The sequence below is a fragment of the Schistocerca nitens genome, chromosome 3, assembly GCF_023898315.1.
Source record: "Schistocerca nitens isolate TAMUIC-IGC-003100 chromosome 3, iqSchNite1.1, whole genome shotgun sequence".
Classification (NCBI taxonomy): Eukaryota; Metazoa; Arthropoda; class Insecta; order Orthoptera; family Acrididae; genus Schistocerca; species Schistocerca nitens.
The window spans coordinates 975,842,993-975,866,269 of NC_064616.1; the positions used below are offsets into that span (position 1 = coordinate 975,842,993).

Consider the following 23,277-nt stretch of genomic DNA (forward strand, 5'->3'; position numbering starts at 1 on the left):
ACTAGCCTGAGAAGTATATTGAAATTCTGAAAAGTATATTGAAATTCTGAAAAGTCTTTCATAATGACATTTTTGTATAAAACATTCTTGGACTTCTTTCCATGTCAGTTCAGTGTTAAATATTGAGTTTTCTATCAGCTGCAGTTGCTCCTTACGAAGGCAACGGTGGAAATCGTCGAAACCTCAAGGTTTTACCCTGAATTGACATGGCAAGAAGTGTGAGAATATTTTATACGTATTGGAAAATATAAATGCTACATTTAATCTGATAGTACTGGAGGATTTCCAGCTGCTCAAGCTGTAGCAACACTTTGGAACTGACTGTTTTAATTTTCGGTTTGAGTAAACTTCTATGCAATGAAAGTCATGACTCAGTGATTTGATGAAACTGAGCTGTACAGTATTATTTGAGAACCAGACTAGACCTCCCAAAATTTGTCATGAACTGTTCCCCATGTTGCAGGTGGAATGGTATGGAATGGAATGGAATGTTTGCTGATATCTTTTAGAACTTCGGAAAATCTCTTCAGTAGAGAGTAGTGTCTCTAATAATGGTAAAGAATTGACTGGTGTCATCCTGACAGTGTAACAACTTTAGAATAAATTATTTAGTAAGTGTGTCTTGTGTGGCATTAGTGATAGCATAATGTATATAACTTATGGTGAATGCTCCATGTTTCATATCCAATTAAGAGCAAAAAAGTTAACCGTGAAAAATTGCAGTGAGATTGAAGAACCCTACACAACACTGATGCAAATGAAATGCAACATGGCAGTTTTTTATGTTTACACTAGATGTATCTTGCACAGGTATTGCTACTCAAATATACAAAAAGGATTGTGTCAACATTCTATGCCTGCCACAAGAAGACACAATAACATTTTCTGCAAATGGCATAATTATCCATTATCTGCAGATGCACCACATAGTAATTAAACAGGTAAAAGAGAGGATTGACTTTCCCTTTGGTGGTTATAACCAAATACTCAACATCCAGAGATGCACAGTGTGTCTCGTGTTTGACTCCAGGTTAAGTTGCTGTACTCCCCCTCCGTCCCCCTCCCCTCACCCCCACAAAATAAATGTATGTTGTGTTGACAGCAAATACTCTGCGAATTAACATGACCCCAACTAATTACCATTTGCAATGAATGATGTCAATCATAACTGGTAAAATAGTGTTTTCCAATGAATCAGTGTTGTCTTTGGCAAATAATTGTCCATATCAGACGTCCATTTTAACGTCAAATATATCTGTGCGTCTTATACTGGATGTTCAAAAAGTCTCTTCGCAGTGCCGTATGATTGTTCGCCTGCCTGGGTTACTTCCCTTCAAGTGGACTCTCCCAACATTTTATTATGTGAAAATTTATAAGTAAAAATGAATATTCAATCAATTAATAACTTATATTTCACTGAGTTACATTTTGGTATCTTCACTGTGGCATACAGCACACGCGGCTAACAATCGTACAGCACTGCGGAGAGACTTTTTGAACGCCCCGTATGTTGTGCAAGTAATGAAATGATCACACCAGTCAGCTGCCATATCTTGAAGATATTATCTATGTCAACAGCAGGATAATGATTCCTCTCTTCTCTACAAGCCTCATTCTGCCACAGTGGCCTGCCTAAATCATTTAGAGTTAATTCTAGCTTAGGTACTTTCAAAAAATAACTCTGTCACAATTGTTTCCCAAGCTTTCCAATCCATGCCCATGCTATATCTCAAGAATTTCAGCATTAATGGGATGTTAAATTGTAATCTCCTGTCTTTCTGTTCTGCATACATCAACCACATTCACAAAATAGGTGATATGTGAAAACTAGCCTCAACCCCCACCAAGAACTGAAGATGTGTTGTCGAAAAGGAAGTGGCATGAATTGCCTGAATTATTGTCCACCTCATAGACACCCTTCCACACAGGACTCAATTGGTGCTGGAATTTCAAGACCCTTGGATAATACATTTAGTGGCATACTGTTTGAAGGTCCAGAATTTCTGAATAACTATTGTGATCTTTTGAATTTGTTAGTTTTGTATTTTTTGCACCAAAGAACATAACACAGTACCACAAAAACTGAAAAAAGTACAATTCAGAATGAAACACTGCAATCATGCTACTGAATTATAGTGTGTCGACAGACTGACTGAAGTGCCAAGCCAGTATGCTGTTTGCTCCAACGATCAGTTGACTGTACCTCACCATAGACAACATTTTTCCCACCTTTATAATCATAGAAACCAGCTAGCTCTGGTTTTCTTGGGTATTTTTAACCAATGTGTCCTTCACATTGATACTCAGGAAGGTGTGTAATTCCTCCAATAGCACACAGAATTAAAAGTGTTCTTTACCAGTATGAGCAATAGTATACTTTGTGTAATGTGATTAGCTCTTGCATAATAAGGTGAGTAGCTCAAATTTCAGCTCCAAAACACTTTTTATGCTGTCAATGAGGCATTGTCTGCTTCTGTGTACTGCAGGTGTGCTCACTTGTTACCCAGTATCTTGTGTTTTTGCATAGGTAGAATTGTTTAGTTAGTGCAATTCATGATCCAAAAGATGCCAGGGCTTTTTCTTCTCTTGTTTCCAATCATCGTAAGCAAAAGTTTTAAAACTGCAGTTTTGCACCATTCGCAGAACTAGCTGTGTAGTTTGATCTGATGGTATACCTGCCTCAATGTAGTTTTTACGTCATCTTCAATCACATGTATTAATAGTACATTAAAGTTACTGGCAGAATAAAACTGTGTGATGGACTTAGACTTGAACTGATTGAGTTATGTATGAGTCACAAGCTACCGTCACATGTTAACTTTCACTGGTACCTCCCTCATAGTTTTATATTTCATGGAAGTTCTCCTGCATACCTTGAGGAATTAGCAGTCCCAGAAGGAAAGTTATTGGGGACATTGGCTTTGCAGCAGAGTGAAAAATTCATTCTTTAAATGATCCTCTAGGTTGTGGCAGAGTGAAAGATTCATTCTGATAGTATTGCTTTCTTTTGTGTTATTATATGTTTCTAAATAGTAAAAGTCGGACGAGATCAGTATTTGTTGCATGCAGTGGCTGGGGAGAAACAGATATCTGCTTAGTCGCATTTGATAGGCTACAGGCTGCTCCGCTTGGTTGTGGCGGTGTAGCAGCTGCTGCAATGACTGTTGCATGATGGTGGCCTCAGCTGTTACCTAGAATCCTTCATTTCAAAACACCTCCCAGTATGTCTGACCTGGCTGGCTCATCCTCACTCAATAGTGGATGTGCATAGTGGCATGATTGTGTTTCTATGACTAGAAGCCTTATGTGGGCACAGATCATATGACGATCTCCTCACACCTTAGGGGATAGAGACAAGGTAGTGTTCATGCTGAGAGTACATCAGAACCAGCATGAGACACTTCATTTGTTGGGGCCAGAGATGATCTTTAGATATCTTGGCAGGACATAGACATGCAGGCTATTGGGAACTTCAATATTAGTCAGGTAACATACTGCCTCTGGGAAATAGCTAGGTCAGAAAGGAGGGCCATTGTGCCCTCAGGAAGTTTACCGGTGGTCTTGACTGGGATATAGGAGGAGACCATATCGATAGCTGTTGAATACTGGGTGTACCTAGATGCAAATAAAGATATGCCTGCTTCCATAGTTTAAAGACCATACTTCATTCCTTTGGATGGCGCAGTACAGTGGTAAGGTCCCATAATTAGTCTTAATTGATAATTAGTCCAGACAATAAAGGAAAATTAGGGGGGGAAATCATGTAGGGGCAAATTTTTGTACAGTGCCTGGAGGGAGTGTGATGAACAACATGCTACAAATCCTAACCAATGGGATGTGAGTGTGGGGGTGGATTTAAAGGTTACTTTTGTATGCTTTTCTCGAATAACTCAAAAACTGTGGCTTCTACTGAAAATGTGTCCCAGTACAAAATTGAACTACATTAAGTTTCCTTAAAAAAGGATCCTATTCATTTTCTTCTGTAGGACAAAGTTTTCGCATTCAGGTGATGAAAAAATTGCAGATTTTTAAAAATATTGTACAGTTTTAAACATGGCTGTTTCTCAGCAACCATTTATAATTTTCATGCATAGGAACTATATAGCCAACTGGTTGCAAATAACTGTTAGGTACATTGACCTAAGTTTTTGACACCTACTAAGGGTGTCTTCATTGGAATGAAATTTTGAAAAACCCTATAAAATAATACATAGAAATTAAGTATGACAAAAAAACACATTAAACAAGATGTCAATTGTTGTGACGTACAAAGGCTACTTATGTAAAATTACGTTGTGAGAAAGCAATGGTCAGAATTTAGAGCAGCTGTGTTAAAGTCAAAAATAAAAATCAAACACTTTCCAGCCTTGTCATGTATGCCCACCTAGGAACACCATTAGACTTATTGGCCCAGTGGTTTACATTGCTGCCACGAAAACTATACAAGTTACATCATTTATTGGGTGCGGACAGTGACGTGCCCATTTGAAATATTATAAGAGAAATAATTGAAAAACCGACAGTTAATTAGGACCTATTTCCTATAAAAGCCATCATATTCTCATTAAAAAATACAGATGCAAAGTTACTTTTTTCACTAACGATAATATGCAAAAAAAAAAGAGCTTATTCACAATCTCAAGTCCACAGTTGCTCCTGTACACAATTCAGGAGTGTATAAAATAACTGTCCTTGTTGTTATATAGGACAAACTGGAAGATCTTTTAGTGTCTGGTATAAAGAACATTTATTGAAAAAGAGGCACTAACGTACATAATTCCACTTTTGCTGATCATCTCTTAATTTCTGGTCACAAACCAAAAAGCATTAAAGAAATTTCCATTTTACGTAGAAAAAAGAATGGTCATAGACTCGACATACTCTAGAGCCGGAGTTTTTCAAGCATATTCCTAAGAATGATGGCCTCACCCTCAATTAATAGTTATAATTCGTAACAACAATTTTTTCAATGGTTTTAATACACTACTCGTGGAAGTTTGATTTCTCTATTTTTTACTCTATTTTTCTGCCTCTAGTTCTGAAACATCGTTTTCTTCGAATCTCGTAGATGTGTACTACTATCGTTACCTTCATGTTGATATTTTTTGGATTGTACAGCTGTTTGTATAAATTTTGTGTGTTATTCTGCCCATTATGTAATGGTAATTTCTGTAAAGTGAAATAGATGGCTCTTATACTTCCTCTACTTGACTACGGTGTATTTTCAGAAATACATTAAGCTCTCTTTGTAATTTGTTTTTATAATTAACTGTTGTTTTTTTAATTATTTCTGTTACAATGTTTAAACATGGTGTATGCGCCCCAGGACAACCGGGAAAAACCCAGATTTTTTTTTTTTTCATCTGTGGCAAAAAACCATGAAAAACCCGGGATTTTTCGGAATTCTGGGAATTTTTTATTTTTTTAGTTTTCAGTTAAATTTTTGTATTTTTCAGTGGGAAGAACTGATACTCTAATAAAGACTATCACTGTATCCAACTGCTGCAGAATAAAGTGCAGCATTAAACCATAAACAAGAGAAAAAATGAAAACAAAACTTGAGTTGCAAAGAAAATGGGCAATTTACAACAACAAAACAACATGCACACACAAGCGTCTGCCAACAGCAAAATGTGTCAAAGGCCTTAGGACAAAGACTGTGCAATACTTCGTAACAATAAACTGCTTTCTGTTAGCATGACATCAGAACTGTTTACATTCAGTTCGTTTGAACAGACGCCATCGGGCTCATGCGTATTCGCATTTCAGTTGCATGTGAGCATTTCGTTCTCCTGCTTCTGGCTAAGCCAGATGCTAACAGGAAAAATTTTTCTGGTGCGCCTGAGCTGCCAGATTCACGCATGTGCCGAGCAGTCTGAGTTGTTGTGGCGAGGGGACTAGTCTCCACATGATCTGTCTTTAGGTTTGGTTTTGCTGTTTCCTCTTTGCTTACACCTCCTATGTCAAATGAAAACAAAACAGATTTCTGTGGCCGGGAGCTATCAAGTGAATTAAAATACATTCGTATAATTGTGGAAGGTAAAACTATATTACTAGTTTCAGTTTCCTGATTTTATTTTATTTGCACGGTTTTGGCAGTCAAGCATTAATCGCCTTGCAGAACAGTGAAGTTATTTTTGTCGGTTTGCTAGAGAAATTTGGCTTTTATTAATTATTTCCGCTGAGGCAGTCAATTTATTTGAAATGAAGTCTTTCATTTCACAGTATTGGCTAGTTCCAGTTGTTCACTTACTTTCAAGTGCACATTTTCATCTTCTGGCAGATATGGCATTATGCCATAATAAAGAACCAAACATGATATAATACAGTACTGGTAATTCAAGAAAATTTACATCCTGAAAACCACATTAAAAAAAAAACTTGATATCAGGTGGGGATTACTTCATTGTGAACCTGGACGAGCCAATGTGCACTTTAAGCCCAGTTATGCATTTTAGTCTGCTTTACGAAATTCCAATGCTCTTGGAGTACCCTCGGATCTCATGTTTCTTTTATGACATAATGTAAGATCTCTTAATCTTTATACATACGAACATACGGGCTTCCTACATCATTGTAGTAGCACACGCGCAATAATGCCTGTTTTCTGGCGTTCTCTGGCAACTGCTAAAACGAACCTATTTCTGACAGGTCTTGGGAAAATATTGTGAATGGCTTTTTGAAAAACATGATTTTCAAAGTAAATTTCCTTTTATGCAAGATGAATTATGCTGTGTGTGAAAATGTGGGATGAGTTTATTATTAAATCACAGAGCGTGTGACTCTCGTTCAACACTTAACACTTTGAGGACCAGCTATTTAGAAGAATGTCAAGCCCAGAAGACTATAAATTTGTCATTATTTTAAAGTTTACTAGCACACTTGTGTGATGTGTCTTAAAGTGTAACACACGCAAAAAAAGACCAATATTACATATGAAAGCTTAACTTCTCTTGTAGCTTAGTAATCTTACAGTTCAACACTATATGTGAAAGCTTCTCTTGTAGCTACACTACGTATATTAATATAAACCATTAACATTTCCTCTTTGTGTGTTCGCACTACTTAAGTGATCCTGCTATTGGCTGACTACATCATGTGTAGTATGCTGTGAATTATCTGCTGTCATCAGCTGGCGAGATTACGTAACATGGGCTATGATTGTCACTTAACATGGAAAAAGTGTATTTTCACCAGTAAAAATAGTATTTTTTTTTAACTGGTATATCCGGGGAAAACCCGTGAAATTTATCCATTAATATGCCTCTACAGCACTTAGATGTGGTACACACATTTAATATTTGTTTTTAACGCACTTCATTCAGAGATAAACATTAATTTTATATTGTTAGCACAATTTTTTTACTAATCTACGATTTTTCCATCCCATGAACATGAAAACTATTAGTCCTAGAAAAAAAATTAATAAAACCTTTTTTTGTAGAAAATTTAATATAGTTTTTTTGCTAGATGCCACAGTTTTTGAGTTATTTGAGAAAAAAATAAAGTAATCTTTAAATCCACCCTCACCTCAATGCTCACACACAGCCAATCAGGGTTTTTAGTATGTTGTTCATGACACTCCACACTGTGTAAAAATTTGTGATGAAACAAACCTTTTGCCGTAATCAACCTGTTTTGGTCTTCATTGACTGGGATAAATGGTAGTAATGGCCAGATGGTACTGTGAAGAAAGTGTGGTGTAACAAGGTGTCAGTGGCAGCAAAATCATAATTCTGATAACTAAAATTCTATAATAAATAAAATGTTATAGAACATTTATTTACACCATCACCATTGCTGCTGCCATCTAGCAGTCATAGTGTCTGAAGACCAAATGCTGCAGTAAAGCGTTTTATCACAAAGATCGCCTGGATCCCAATGTAAATTGCATATTTATTGTCATAAAGCACACACATCTATTGGGGTTAGTGCAGATTTCGAATGTGAAATGATTTGGGTGGAGGTAAGTGTCAAAGGTAGACAAACATGGTAACTGGATAAATATAGCAAGAGATGTTACGACACAATGTAAATAATTTAGGAGTAAAGGAAGTCACTCACCAGATACGGTAGTAGAAACATTGAGTTGTCAACAGGCACACAAAAAGGAAAGGAAACAATGCTGGCTTTAAAGGATTTATCCAAAAACTAGCAAAATTTGCATTCCTTTTTATGTACCTTTTGATGAGTTAGTGCTAACTGGAGGGGTTTATAGGCAACTTGCCTCAGGATCTGTAGGGGAAGAAAGCTTAAGAAAAAACCTGTGCTGAAATTCCTGAAAAATGCTGTGGTATGTGCGATTTAAATTTACGAGCTGTAGACTGAGACACTCATGTGATCAGAATTGATGTTGGGAACTGGCATTCGTGTGATACTGTCATATATAAAGGATTAGTGGAAGATGATGATGATGATGATGATTAGTGTTTTAGGGCGCACAACAGCGAGGTTATCAGCGCCCGTTCCCAAAAGTTCAATTCAGAGCCGAATTGTGAGAGAATTGGTATTGTTCAAATTGCAAGATTGGACACAGCACATCAAAACAGGGAGATAAAACTAAAAATAAAATAGCAGTACAAACAGGGAAAAATAAGTAACGGTGGCTGAGTGACCACTTACAAAGATTAGTGGAAGAAAGTACTAATCCAAAAGAGCATTGTTTTGAGTTACTAAATGTTACATGTTTGATTACATTCAAAAACAAAAACATAAATACAATAAGACGAAGCAATTTTTTGTAGTAGGCAACGCTTTTTAGTAGTACACCTGGAAAAGCTTGTTACCAGTATTTGACGTGTTCAGAAAAACATCAGATAACATGATCAGACAACTTTGTCTTTTCCTTCTGCCTTTGCTCTTCATCCACACAGGGTCAGCATGGTTATTTGTGGATTTGGCATGGTTAGCTTACAGTGAGGCTGGATACTCCTCATGTTGCCACCACATTACTACCAAGACGTAATGTGTGTACCCCACCTGTTTGCATGTAGTGTTATTAATGTGGTAGTGTGCCAAAGTTTTTCTAAATGTTTGTGATTCATGTAACTGAGACAGGACTTGGGTACCAACCCAATATACATCTAACGGGATGTGGGGGAACCACAACCACCTAAAACCCACATCCAGGCTGGCTTGCGTACCGACCCATGTCATTATATTTGCTTCTTTAATGCTGGTCTTATTTTGTCAGTGAGTATGTGTCAAGTATGTATGTGTTATTTTATTTGAGAACACTGCAAGAATATTTTCATTTTAAATTTTGAGTATGTTTCATCCTACATGCATGTGATAAACATTTAATTATTTATCACATACATTTAATCCAGTGATCCCAGCAATACAGTCAGATAACATTGGTCATGGGAAACTGTGTGCCCCCATACCCTCTTCCTGGCTTCGAGGAAGGTAAGTTGTTTCTAGATGTACTGCCCCATATACTAAACAGTGGTTTGTGGGACCATCCACTCATCTACAAATTTGTACTGTAAGACCAATTTGCATCTCTTACAAGGGGAAGGCCTCAGACACGGCCAACCGATTCGGCTCAGATTTGGCAGGTCGCTTGTGTACAACCTAAAACACAGGAATCTAAGATATTTTGGGTCAACACCCACACGCTTTTGAGAAAATTACCCCTAAAGGTTATGACGAGCAATCGACTCAAAATTGGCGGGATTGATAGATAATTGTAAATAGAGCATTTTTCATCATCAGGTATGGGGTCTGAAAACGCATCCTTATCCAGAAATCGAGGTAAGAAACTTTTACAACTGCCGCCTCTGTACCCACATGGTAAACACTTTTCACCGACAGCACCGATAGTGCAACTGGCTGGGAATCGGAGAACCCGGGCTCGAATCTCGAAGAAACCTATCGGATGTTATTCTTTTCGTTTGTATTTTTCCATATCTCAATTCATAGGGTTAGGAGGGTTAATAAGGTAAGTAAATCAATATGGAATGATGATAATAAGGTAGGCAAATAAATTTCTCAAACCTCTTGGGATAGTAAACAACTAAAATGTTACTCCAGGACACTTTACAATGGCTCTTCCAGTCACTGTTACGTGTCCTCACTTTTCTTCGAACAACTAGATGGATGGTACTTGTCATATAAACATTCGAAACAAATATACTCACGGCACCAAGAACATCTAATGAATGCAATCTTTCGACAGCTACACTGTTCCTTCCAAAGAGTCGGTGGAAAACAAACTAGGTTTACATTTTAAAATATGTCTTTTTCAGGAATTAATTTTGATGCTTACCACACATATGATATCATTGCCTGAAAAATCGGTGCTGAAAGTTGGTTATGAATTATGCTGTGAATAGTTATTTCATCCGTGCGGTTTTGCAATTCCCGCTGGGTTTCCAGAAGCACACTGCAATTCTGATGCCTGGAAATAGTTTATAACCTGGCGATAGAAATAAATATCACACGGCTGGTACACAAGTGTGCAGTTTGGCGGTATTACTTTTACTGTGTACGTTGGCTGATCCTCGCCATCTATAAACATTGTGTGATATATTGCTGTATTAATTTTTCCACTCCAGGAATCCAATATTAGACAAAACTTGTTATCAGAAACATATGGTTTTAAAGCATTCTCAAGAAATGTTCTGTAAATCGCATTTGTCAGTTCCCCGGATTTGGAGCAGGTAATGTAAACATTTTTCAACGAGTCGGTTAAACGATTGATCTCTATTATAATCCGAGGACCAAATGTAACATTCGTTTCTTGTAAACACAGGAAAACCTTAGGCACAGTTTTCCAGAGGCTGTGATGGCATATTGCGCTATGTACAAATGTGTTAGTTTGTTTTTACTACCAACTGCGACAAGGGTTCATTTTTCTTCCATATGCGATAACATGCGTTGAATGTTCACCTGATACTCGCATCCTGTTTGATCGGTGTTGATCACGTAATCATGATTAAAACCAGTCATAAGTGACGCTGTTTGCATGCTGAAAAGAGCCACCACTTTCTGTGTATCTTCTATATTTTGTACCTCCTTATGAGAGACTTATTTAGTGACGTGCCGTTGATGAATTTTATACTCCGATATGAAATTTCTTGCCCAAGATAATGATGCAGCAAACGTAAAATCCTTGTTGGCTGTATATTGAAGCACTGCACCTGCAGTCCATTCCTGAAGTATTCTCGTTGTTACATTCTCGTTATGACAACGAGATTCGACAAATCGGTCGTATGTCCACTTATTTATCGTCTGGTATTTGTTGTATCTTGTCCCTCCATTAACGATATCAGCGTCACACAATTTCAAGACCTTCTTCCTTTTCAGGGCTGTTGTTGCTCCATTCTTTTGCAGTGTTTGTAAGTTCCAATTTGGATGATTCCTGGCTAGCGCCGTAGTTCAATCGTTTAGTAACCTGTTCGTAATACTCATTGGGAACAGATGAAGCACATATTCCCAGTGACGTGTAGAGTTCCAAAGTGTTATGACCATTTTGCGATTCATTAGTCGGGATACCTTCCACTGAATCACCTTCTGCTTTGTCTTCATGGTAAAGTATTTCAGTATCAACAAAAGTCATTACGTTTGTCAGCTCCAAAAATTGCTCTATGATAACCGCTAATTCATCTGTCTTGCAACACTTTTACAAACCAAAACACAGCATCAGTAACTTCCCGCTTGCCATCATCTGTGACAGGCTCCCAACTATATATTACAGCACTAGTCGAAGGGTGTACATCCTCCATTATTCAGATTATGCACCCAAAACAATAACTAGTTACTACAGCATAAGCAGACGAGCTAATTACTACAAACTACATAAAGTACTCGTGGTATGTTACTTACAGAAGAACACTGTATTCATTCATAAAATGTATTTCATTCGGTTCATTAACGATGGAAGAATCACTACATGTATCCACGAGGTTCGCGGCAGCCTAATCACAGAAAACAACTCTTTCTGAGTGACTTTTATATGGCTCGTGCTGGACACGTTCACTCTTCCAGGTTCACAACTACGATATGACGAAGAGGGAACTGGGACAACATAACTCTCCCTGCGTGCATTCTGTCTCGTGCCTCACTGTAAACAAGCATCGCTCGGTTGGCTATCTGTGACCCCTCGTGAGGAATTTGCAGCACTCTTAATCAGAGTTGTTTTTATGTGACAAGGCTTAAAAGTTTGATACTTTACTAACTCACGGCATTTGGGAAATTAGTTTGCCTACCTTATTATTATCATTCCTTATTGATTTACTTACCTTATTAACCCTCCTATCCCTATCAATTGAGATATGGAAAAATACGAACAAAAAGAATAACATCCGCTAGGTTTCTTCGAGATTCCAACCCAGTTTCTCTGATTCCCAGCCAGTTACCTCGGCCGTTGCACTATCGGCACTATCAGCAAAAAGCGTTTACCACGTGAGTACAGAAGTGGCAGTTGTAAAAGTTTCTTTCCTAGATTTCTGGAAAAGTTTGTGTTTGCGGAGCCCATACCTGATGATGAAAAATGCTCTAGTTACAATTATCTATCGATCCCTACAATTTTGAGTCAATTGCTCGTCATAACCTTTAGGGGTGATTTTCTCAAAATTGCAGGGATGTTGACCAAAAATATCTTAGAGTCCTTCATTTTAGGTTGTACACAAGCAACCTGCCAAATTTGAGCCAAATCGGTTGGCCGTGTCTGAGGCCTTCCCCTTGTTAGAGCCTTAATCAGGGGAGGCCTGTTCTTAAGGGTCAAAGGGGCCCAGCCTTGTTTGCTGTATGTTTTTCAATATTATATCGGACAGATTGAGCATGACATGACCTCGATGTAGTACGAGTGACAGAGACCAGAGGTAATTGGGCCCAGTTTCCATTGCAGAGACACTATGTTACTCTGAGCTGCCAGTAGCCAAGCCAGGCCTCACTCCACTACCCTCAGCACGTCCTTCCACAGTTTAAAATCTGTTTACCTTTTCCCGCCCCATTCATCCAGTGCCACAGGTCAGTGTCAGATAACCCATACTCCCTCCACACCCCTGGCTCATAAAACTGCAGTCAGTGAGGTGACCAAGCAGTTTTTCTTTCTGCACTTTGCCTCTCACTGTAGCCTACTGCAGGCACAGCTCGTGTGTACTCCCATTTCCCCACAGCCCAGATAACCTTACTGTCACTGTCCCCTCCTCGTCCACTTGTCTGCTTGTCTACACGACGTTAGTGTGCAGGCTGTGAGAGCCCCTAGCCAGTGCCATACAAAGGCGATCCTGCACCACCTGACAGAATTGCCAAAGCTTCCCCTTCCCCAGAAAAACTATCTTTCTGCAATTTTTTCCATGCAGATATAGGACATTTTGTAATTTGTAAGGTAGGTTTAATAAAATGAAGCTTTATTGAAAAAATATTACTTAAATGAGCTATATAGATGAAAAATATTGCACACAAAAAAATTAAATGTATCATGTTAGTAAATAATTACAAATTGTACAAACTTCTTAAATGAATTAAAAGTGAAACAAAATCTATGTCTTATTGTTTGTGACAGCTACTGTACATTGATTTGTAGATGATGTATAATAAAGGACATATTTTGTTAGCTCATGTTAAATCATTAATTGTTTATAAATCGTTAATAGGAAGTAAAAGGAAAAACGTCTATAATTCAGTGTTGAGAACACATTCTTTTCCAAGAGTTGTGTTGGTGTTATAATTTTCCTTCCCGTTTCTTTGCTTTGGGCACAGGAAACTCATTGATTATGTTATTGAAGTCAAATTTAGCAGCTGTGTCATATTCCATTGACAAGGTAGCTGAATTTGACAGTTTGCTTCACATATACTCAAACATAAGTAGATTTTTATCATCTTTAATTTGCTAAAACTGCTTTGAAATTGTCATAAATATCCTCAAAGCTATATGTCGAAAACAAAAAATTCATAATATCCAAATGGGAATCTGTGTCAGTGCTCTTCATCGACTCTTTCTACTGGAATCTGAAAGAAACTGTTTCGTTAACTAACTCTTCTATATTAATATTTCTGTTATATTTGGCACCAAAAATTTGCCACATATTTTTCAAAATCGTATCCAGATCTCTCATTTAATGTTTTTGTGTAGGAAATTAAAGTGAGATGAAGTGATTGTCATTTGTTAGACTTGTTTCCTGTTTCACTTATTATTGTGTCAAATATTTTGAAGCAGTTTAACTTACAGTTTTACTCCAGTCCTCAGTTGGCAGAAATTGGCAGAAATTGGCAAAAATAGGAAGCCTACAGTTAAACAGCATAGTATTTGCTTCAAGACCACGTGACCAACCTTAGAGATCTTACAGTACTGTAGCAATGTACCAGCAAAAACGCCATTGTTGAAATGAGATAGCTGTGTAGGCAGTGGCTGTATGAATTGTGTGTACTGCTGACATATAACTCAAGTCATGTAAGGGAGTTCTGCATCCCCCCCCCCCCCTCCTCCTTCCTCATACTGTACTGTCCTATTGCTGTTCATCAACAGAAAATGTGCAAACAGCAAGTGGTGCCATCTCTCAGTAGTGATCCATATTCTGGAGCTCTGTCATTGCATCTCAGGTATTCTTATAGTGATTTCAAAATTATTGAACTAGATTGTTTGCTAAAATTGCACTTTAATTTAATAAATATGAAAAAGAAGTTAGAAATGAAGAGCTTATGCTCAAATCAACCACTACAATATTACGCACAAAAAAGTCACTTCTGTATGTACTTTATTATTAGGTACAGTATTTCTTGGATTAGGCCTGTATTCAAAACTTTATAATTATCATTTTATTATTTTTCTAGTGTTTTTTTAAAGCAGTATGACATAAATGAAGGTTATATAACAAACAATTTGGAGCAAGGCCATTATAAAAGTTATTAACTTTTTATGTGGACCCCACCACTGGAAATGAGCACCATCCACCACTGGCCTTAATAAAAATCATATTTTGAACAATGAAATGTCATTGTCTCTTCCACAACATTTGACATTGTTGTGTCCACTGTTCAAATTATTTTGTTACATTGCAGTTAAGTTATAACTGCCGCACCTTCCGTAACACATGATTCATAGATACTGATCTCAACTAGTAAAACTTTGGTTATGCAAAGTAAATTTTTGAGTAGTTACTGCATATGTTTATACTGTGTGTCCACACATAACTACCATTTTGTAACTCCATATGAAGAAAATCTGTCTTTGTACATTATTCAATAGATCCTTCCTGTTCTACGTCATTTCACAATCCTTATTTGTTTCTAGCAGTTTCCATTTTATTGTCATTTGTTGTATGCTTTTGGTTCACAAGTATCCAATCTTATACCAGTTAGTGCCATACCCTCCCAAACCCTACATTTGATGCTATCACCAGCAACATAAGTTAGTGTAAAGTACAATATTATTTTGATATATCATGTATAGACAATCATGATTGCCAAAGTAGTTTCAAAAATTAATTTTCCAACACTTTCACAAATAGTTTTTCAGATGACTGGTTTTGTCCATCTCTTATGGCCATCTTCAGATCCAGTTGTGCATAAGAGGACCTTGCTGGTTTCATGTGCTACATATACTGTATATCGGAAAAGTTATTTTATACTAAGAGATCTCTTGGTTTTGCCATCTTCTCTGTAACTGACATAGTTATTGTTGCGGCGTATTGTTCTCATTATTCTGAGGAAAGAGGCATGATTATTTCTCTTAGTCATTGTTTACATATAGTACATTGAAAACATTGTACTCTGCTAATAACTTCTGTATCATCTATCAGTTACTAAGAGGAATATTCAGGTATAACTTTAGATGTTTACTCTGAAATTTGTGCTTTAGCCCATGTAATTAACATTTATGGGGCTTTGAAAACTAGTGTGTCCAAGACAGGCATGCCATAAAAATTGCCGTGATGACAATACCACTGAACACTTTACATGTTTTCAACCAGTTCTTTCTAAGTTTTCGGTAAGTATTTATCTGCGTTCTAAGTGACTGCAAGTGCAGTAAGCCGCTACCTCCAAGTCACTTACCCATTATAGAGATGGACACTGGGTTGGAATGTTCTTTAAACACTCAATTTCAGATTCAACTGGTACACTTTAATATCACTTACAAATAGCTATGTGCCAACCTCTCAAAATGGTCTCAGTGAACAGTAGGCTAATCTATAGTTGGACTAATTTGAGGAAATTTCTGGTGTTATTTCCATTTTTGTGGGAATGATATATTTCTTAATGAATTGTATTAAATTTGTTTCCACATCTCACCATGATAAACTAAAAGCACTTAGAAGCAGTGTGGGATATCAGAAGTAGATATTCATGTTGCTATACTTTATTCAGAGAATACAGGGTACAAGTGATAGTTGCTTGTAAAAAAGCTGCTGTTCTTGCCCCAGTATTTTAAGTCATCTGTCAACAACTACTGATATGTTGGAGTCTGTCAGGGGGAAGTGGAAGACTTATGTGTTTCTTATTTGTTTAGATTACATTATTCGTGAGCTGAGAATGTACCGAACATGTAGTGGAAAGGACAGAGAAGAAAGAAGCATAGTTCAATACCATTATCTTGTATGGAAGGATTTCATGGCACCAGAACATCCATCAGGAATTCTGAAATTTATCAAGCGATTAAATGAAGCATATTCATTGGAGAAGGGCCCTATTTTAGTCCATTGCAGGTAGGAATCACATGGCTACTCAATTTTAAATTTTCTTTTATCTTATACATTTCTTTTGTTTCTCATTTTCTCTTCATTCAGTGACCTTATAGGTATCAAGATTCATTCTTTTTTTTTCTTTTTTTTCCAGCATACTTGTTGATTACATGAAAAAGTTATTTCTTATCCTTTTCATGTCGATGTTTTTATGATAAATAATTTTAAATCTTTTCAAAAATACACTCCTGGAAATGGAAAAAAGAACACATTGACACCGGTGTGTCAGACCCACCATACTTGCTCCGGACACTGCGAGAGGGCTGTACAAGCAATGATCACACGCACGGCACAGCGGACACACCAGGAACCGCGGTGTTGGCCGTCGAATGGCGCTAGCTGCGCAGCATTTGTGCACCGCCGCCATCAGCGTCAGCCAGTTTGCCGTGGCATACGGAGCTCCATCGCAGTCTTTAACACTGGTAGCATGCCGCGACAGCGTGGACGTGAACCGTATGTGCAGTTGACGGACTTTGAGCGAGGGCGTATAGTGGGCATGCGGGAGGCCAGGTGGACGTACCGCCGAATTGCTCAACACGTGGGGCGTTAGGTCTCCACAGTACATCGATGTTGTCGCCAGTGGTTGGCGGAAGGTGCACGTGCCCGTCGACCTGGGACCGGACCGCAGCGACGCACGGATGCACGCCAAGACCGTAGGATCCTACGCAGTGCCGTAGTGGACCGCACCGCCACTTCCCAGCAAATTAGGGACACTGTTGCTCCTGGGGTATCGGCGAGGACCATTCGCAACCGTCTCCATGAAGCTGGGCTACGGTCCCGCACACCGTTAGGCCGTCTTCCGCTCACGCCCCAACATCGTGCAGCCCGCCTCCAGTGGTGTCGCGACTGGCATGAATGGAGGGACGAATGGAGACGTGTCATCTTCAGCGATGAGAGTCGCTTCTGCCTTGGTGCCAATGATGGTCGTATGCGTGTTTGGCGCCGTGCAGGTGAGCGCCACAATCAGGACTGCATACGACCGAGGCACACAGGGCCAACACCCGGCATCATGGTGTGGGGAGCGATCTCCTACACTGGCCGTACACCACTGGTGATCGTCGAGGAGACACTGAATAGTGCACGGTACATCCAAACCGTCATCGAACCCATCGTTCTACCATGACTAGACCGGCAAGGGAACTTGCTGTTCCAACAGGACAATGCACGTCCGCATGTATCCCGTGCCACCCAACGTGCTCTAGAAGGTGTAAGTCAACTACCCTGGCCAGCAAGATCTCCGGATCTGTCCCCCATTGAGCATGTTTGGGACTGGATGAAGCGTCGTCTCACGCGGTCTGCACGTCCAGCACGAACGCTAGTCCAACTGAGGCGCCAGGTGGAAATGGCATGGCAAGCCGTTCCACAGGACTACATCCAGCATCTCTACGATCGTCTCCATGGGAGAATAGCAGCCTGCATTGCTGCGAAAGGTGGATATACACTGTACTAGTGCCGACATTGTGCATGCTCTGTTGCCTGTGTCTATGTGCCTGTGGTTCTGTCAGTGTGATCATGTGATGTATCTGACCCCAGGAATGTGTCAATAAAGTTTCCCCTTCCTGGGACAATGAATTCACGGTGTTCTTATTTCAGTTTCCAGGAGTGTACATCTTGGAAACTAATTTTTGTGATTTGTAAGTTTAGGAATCTGAATTTAACTCATTGAATACACTTAAAGATAATAATGATCACATAAGATAAAATGAAGTGAAATACAAAGTGTTATCAGAAATTACAGCCATTTATTTTACAGGGGAAACATTGAGCAATAGATAGGCCCACAAATGAGGAGCTGAACAGCACAGATCAGGGAAAAAAGCTCTTCTTTTAAGAGTGCTGGTGTATTAGGTGGGAAAAATGTGAAAGTGACATGGATTAAGCAGGGTGTGGGTTAGGGGTACGATGAAGGGTGGGGAGTGGGAGGGGGCAGAGAAAGCTCACACATGTTTAGAGAAACTCTAACAAAGAACAGAGTAATTTTCTTTACATCAGCTCCTTTTTACAATCATATATAATCAGCAATTCTTTGCACTTTAGTTGCTGCTCAAAAATTTTGTTATAAGTGGCTCTTGTTTTATATTTTGCTAGATAGATTTAATCAAAATAACACAGTCACCTTTTTGCTGCTGCTTCATGTTCATAGCTCGTCATAGGGCATTTACACATTTTCACTAGAAACTATGTACATTGTTGAGCTCCCTTTTGTCTCTAGTTGTAACTGAAATGGCAATGCTTTGCAACGAAAAAAGATTTTCTTTTCGTTCTGTAATAAAGTGCAGGCATTATTTTACTCCAGTAAACCTAGTATCACAAAAAATGGCATTTACAGCAGCAGAACGGGAATGTGGATATAAGGTACTTGGCTGTCCTTGTGTACCCCTTACCAAAAGGTATGAGATGTTGCCCATTGCTGGAAGTATATCTAAGCTGGCATCTGTGCCTCCCTTCATTAATCACACTGACTCCAAAATGTAATAAGATAGCGGGGACTGAAGAATAAAAATCTGTCTTCTGAAACCCTTTCAATCAAGATGATCAAACTACATTTTGTACTTTGAATCATCACATGGATACCATACTGGTAGATGTAGAAATATGTGATTGTGATATTGAAAATCAACTAAAACTGATAAAGTGTAACTGACAGGATACCAGTTCAAGACTATGTAGATTATTCAAAAGACTTGATCCCCTTGTAGCAGCAGTATCCTATTTCACCAGGACAATAAAGTGTTCAGAGTGATCATAAAAAATTTGTATACCATCACCATTTTGAAGATCAGTTGTTGGACAAATTTACATAACCTAAAATCTATATCACTGACATCAATTTGTTATAGACTTAGAGGACATTTTTTACCCTCGTACTACCAATTTTTTTTTATGGAGAATGAACATTTCCTTGGTAGAAATCAACATAGATACCATAAGGAACATTTCTGTGAAAATCAACTTGCTCTGTTCATCCATGTGATGCAGAAAGTAATAGACAATGATACCTTGGTAAATTTTGTGTGCCTTGCCTTCCAGAAGATATTCCAAACCCCCACTTAGTGATCAAAATATGACCTTAAAAAATACAAGACCTGTTTTGTGATAATATTGATGACTTCTTAGCATATAGAACTCAACATGTTGTTATTAACAAGCAGGAATTGTCAGATTTAAAAGTAACTTTGGATGCACCCCAAGTAAGTGAGATAGGACTGTTACTGTTCATGATATAACCTGCTGGAATATGCAGTAAATGGGCAAGAGTTACGTTAAACATAGTGAGCATATATACACTTCAAACTGATAAAGTTATTCTCTAAGAAATACACATGTATTTAAGTCAAGAGACTGTATGTAGGATGCAGCATTACTCCAATGAAAGTAATACCACAAAGCCATCAGACACTGGACTCTCATTTGGGCAAGTTTGGCTCCTATCCCCAATTGGTCTTTCAGATTGGGGTTTTCATTGGTTTCCTTGTACTGTGAAGATGAATGTCAGGACATTTCCTTTGAAAAGGGTGTAAGCAATTTTCTTCCCCATCTTTCTTGTATCCAAACTAGTAGTTTGTCTCCATCGACTTCATTGTTGCCTAGATATTAGACCCTTTATTTTTACCACAAAAAGCGCACGGTCTTCAGTATACAAACATGCAGAAGCTGCCAAAATATGGATTTTTACAAATTTCAAACTAGTCATGGTGTGTTTATAAAGAAAGATTTGAAGCAAATTTATATCCACTAATTTTAAGTTCATATTAATGCCTTATGTAGTGATGGATATGTTCATAACAAATTATTGTGTAAGTAGTAGAAGTATTTTCAAATGGAATATGTTAATTATTATTTATTTTTCCTGCTTCTGTGACATCAATAGGAAATATAGGTACTAGAGAACCAGGTGCACTAGCTGCAATGTACTTCACAAGTTATTGATAGTATCTATTTTAAATATCAGTAATTTTGATTTTGAGAAATTGCTGTCAGTGTGAAGCCAGACATAATACACGTCTGCAGATATTGGAGACCTTCACAACATAACTGTGATACTTATTTATTTATTTCATGTTCCGTAGATCCTGGAAGAGTGAATCGCAAGGATATGGAACGTGTCAAATTGTACATAGTTCAAGCATAACGTGTATAAATACATACAATAAACATCACAGTGTGCTGGTTTTAGATTTGATTTTGTGTTACTAGCATAGGAATGAATACCAACATTTACAGTTAAATTGATATCGCATTCCGCTAACATTACTGGATTTTTCAAATAAAATAAAAATTGCCTTGTGGAACAATCATTTCTGAATATGTAATAGATGTTTATTGTAAAAACAACAACATAATGTGGTATAAGCCTGGTCTTGATTACATATAACCTTCATCTGCGAAAACTGAATACTCTTGTTAAAAATTAACTGTCACCACATTACCTATTTTTATGCTCACTGTGTAATATTTATCATAAATAACTGAGAAAGAGAATCTCCACAAATACTACGTTGTTATGTGCAACAAGTACAAAGATGAAATAAAATTCTGTTGTTACTGTGAGAGGTAGTAATCAAGTTTTAATAATCACATTGAAAAATAAAGTTACGTGGTCAATTTTTGTTGGTTTGTTCGCAGGTTCATGTCTGCAGTGATGGTACATATTGACATCCCCATGCCACAGTACTGCAGCATGCCACTAGGGAAGCTAAAACAAAATAGCACAGCCTTGTAATAAAGTGGAAGTGGGCTGTGCTATTTTATTTGGCTCCTCTTAGTGGTGTGCTGAGGTACTGTGACTCAGGGACTTCAGTGTGTACCAAGACTGCTGTCATGTGCAAGTAATTAATTTTGTAGCTTTATTTTTCAAAGATGAAAATAAAAATGTTAGGACTACCCCTCACATTTAATACTTTTCTTTTTATGCCCTCTTAGCAGAAGATGATATTTTTGCCGCAGTATTTGAACACCAAGCAGTGCAAGCAGCTAAAATGCATTTCTCATGTTTAATTTGCAGTGCCGGTGTTGGTCGTACAGGTACTCTCGTAGCTCTAGATTCCCTGTTGTTACAGTTACAAGAGGAAGGACAAGTTGCAATATTTAATACTGTTTGTGACTTGAGGCATCAGCGTAATTTCTTGGTGCAGTCACTGGTAAGAAATCATGATTCTATATATTTTTCTTAAATGAATGTACTGACTACTTTTGTGTGAGTATCTGTTATATATAAAGAATGTAAGAAGGAAATAAAGTGTTATGGGATATGGTTGTCCGTGTACTGAACTGAGATGTAGCTATGCATTAAGTCTGATCATGTAAAGGGCATCCTAAATTAAATGAATAGGAGTGAAAATAAGTTTTCAGTTGTTCTTATATCTTGTAACCTTCAACTAAAAATTGTATTTTTGTTGTTGGTGAATCGAACAGGGGAGGCTTCGGGAGTAGTGTCACTGTGCTGTGGCACCACTTGTATAAAAAGAAAGAAAGGAAAATCTATGTGAATTGCCCATGAAATATTGTTTTGGAGTATGTATTTTCTGATTTGAAGAGGGGCGTTTTGCCACACGTGCTCTTGTCGTAGTTTTCTGAAACTTGGAGCCAACTGCAGATTGGCACCGTCTGTCCTCCTAAGCACTGTGTGAAAGGCTGGGCCATCGGTTTCTACACGTTCCTTATGGTGAGGGTGGAGCCACAGCTGGTCTGACTCAGAGCTTTACATTCCTTCCGCCAGAGAGCAGTAAAGTGCAGAACTTGTAGAAGCACAATATGCCATATAACGATTATGCTAGAATACATTGGGGCACAAACCTCTTGTAATCCAGTCTTACAATCTTTCTGCAAGTTAATGCTAATGCATTTGTAAATGCAAGTTATGCTTAATTAAATCAAATACAGGAATATTACACTTAAATATCATTATAAATAGCTGTATATAACTTGAATATAATTATGCCCTTAGATTTTGAAAGCAAGAGGCATTATTTCAATATTGGTATGTTTCACAGCAGCAGGACTGTTGGTACAGAACAAAAAACTAACATATTCACCACCTATTGAGCATCTGTTTGCCAAACATCACTGTAGTATTTCTGTTTATACTTGTTACGTTTGTGTAATACAGTTCTCTACAAACATGTTGCAGTTATTGTGAGGTCAGGTAATTGACCTATATAGTTGTGTGCACAGTGTTATCTGTATGTGAAAATTCAGTTGACTGTGAAAATAGCAAACATGAACAAAATAAGGTAGTTATTAAAAACACTATTTAGCGACAGGACTGTCTGTGAAAAAATTAAGACAAAAACATTAGATAGGCCACTCTTGAATTTGAATCTGCCTCAGCAAACAAAAAATCAATGCCATAAGTTCCATCCAGAAATTTACCAAAAGAACAATTGGATTTGTGTCTGTGAAGAAAGCATTGCTATTTTTTGTTTTCCGTGTGTGTTATTTTGTGGAGATGTTCATTGGTGTAAGACCGGAATAACTGATATTGGGCATATGTGGTCTAAAAAGAAAGTAAATGAAATGTCAAAGTGATACATGAATATTGTGCTTAGTCTTTAATTTCTAGACAAAACCATCATTCAGCAGAAATTAG

The 23,277-nt window shown here is 37.9% G+C and overlaps 1 protein-coding gene across 1 annotated transcript in view; it reads left to right on the forward strand.

Moving 5' to 3' along the window:
• The window catches only part of LOC126249038 (tyrosine-protein phosphatase 69D), a 388,523-nt gene that overhangs the window by 281,227 nt on the left and 84,019 nt on the right, over positions 1 to 23,277 (forward strand). Inside the window, exons 18-19 of the mRNA XM_049950657.1 lie at positions 16,457 to 16,652; positions 21,694 to 21,829. Coding sequence (XP_049806614.1) covers positions 16,457 to 16,652; positions 21,694 to 21,829 — 332 coding nt within the window. The remainder of the gene's footprint in view (positions 1 to 16,456; positions 16,653 to 21,693; positions 21,830 to 23,277) is intronic.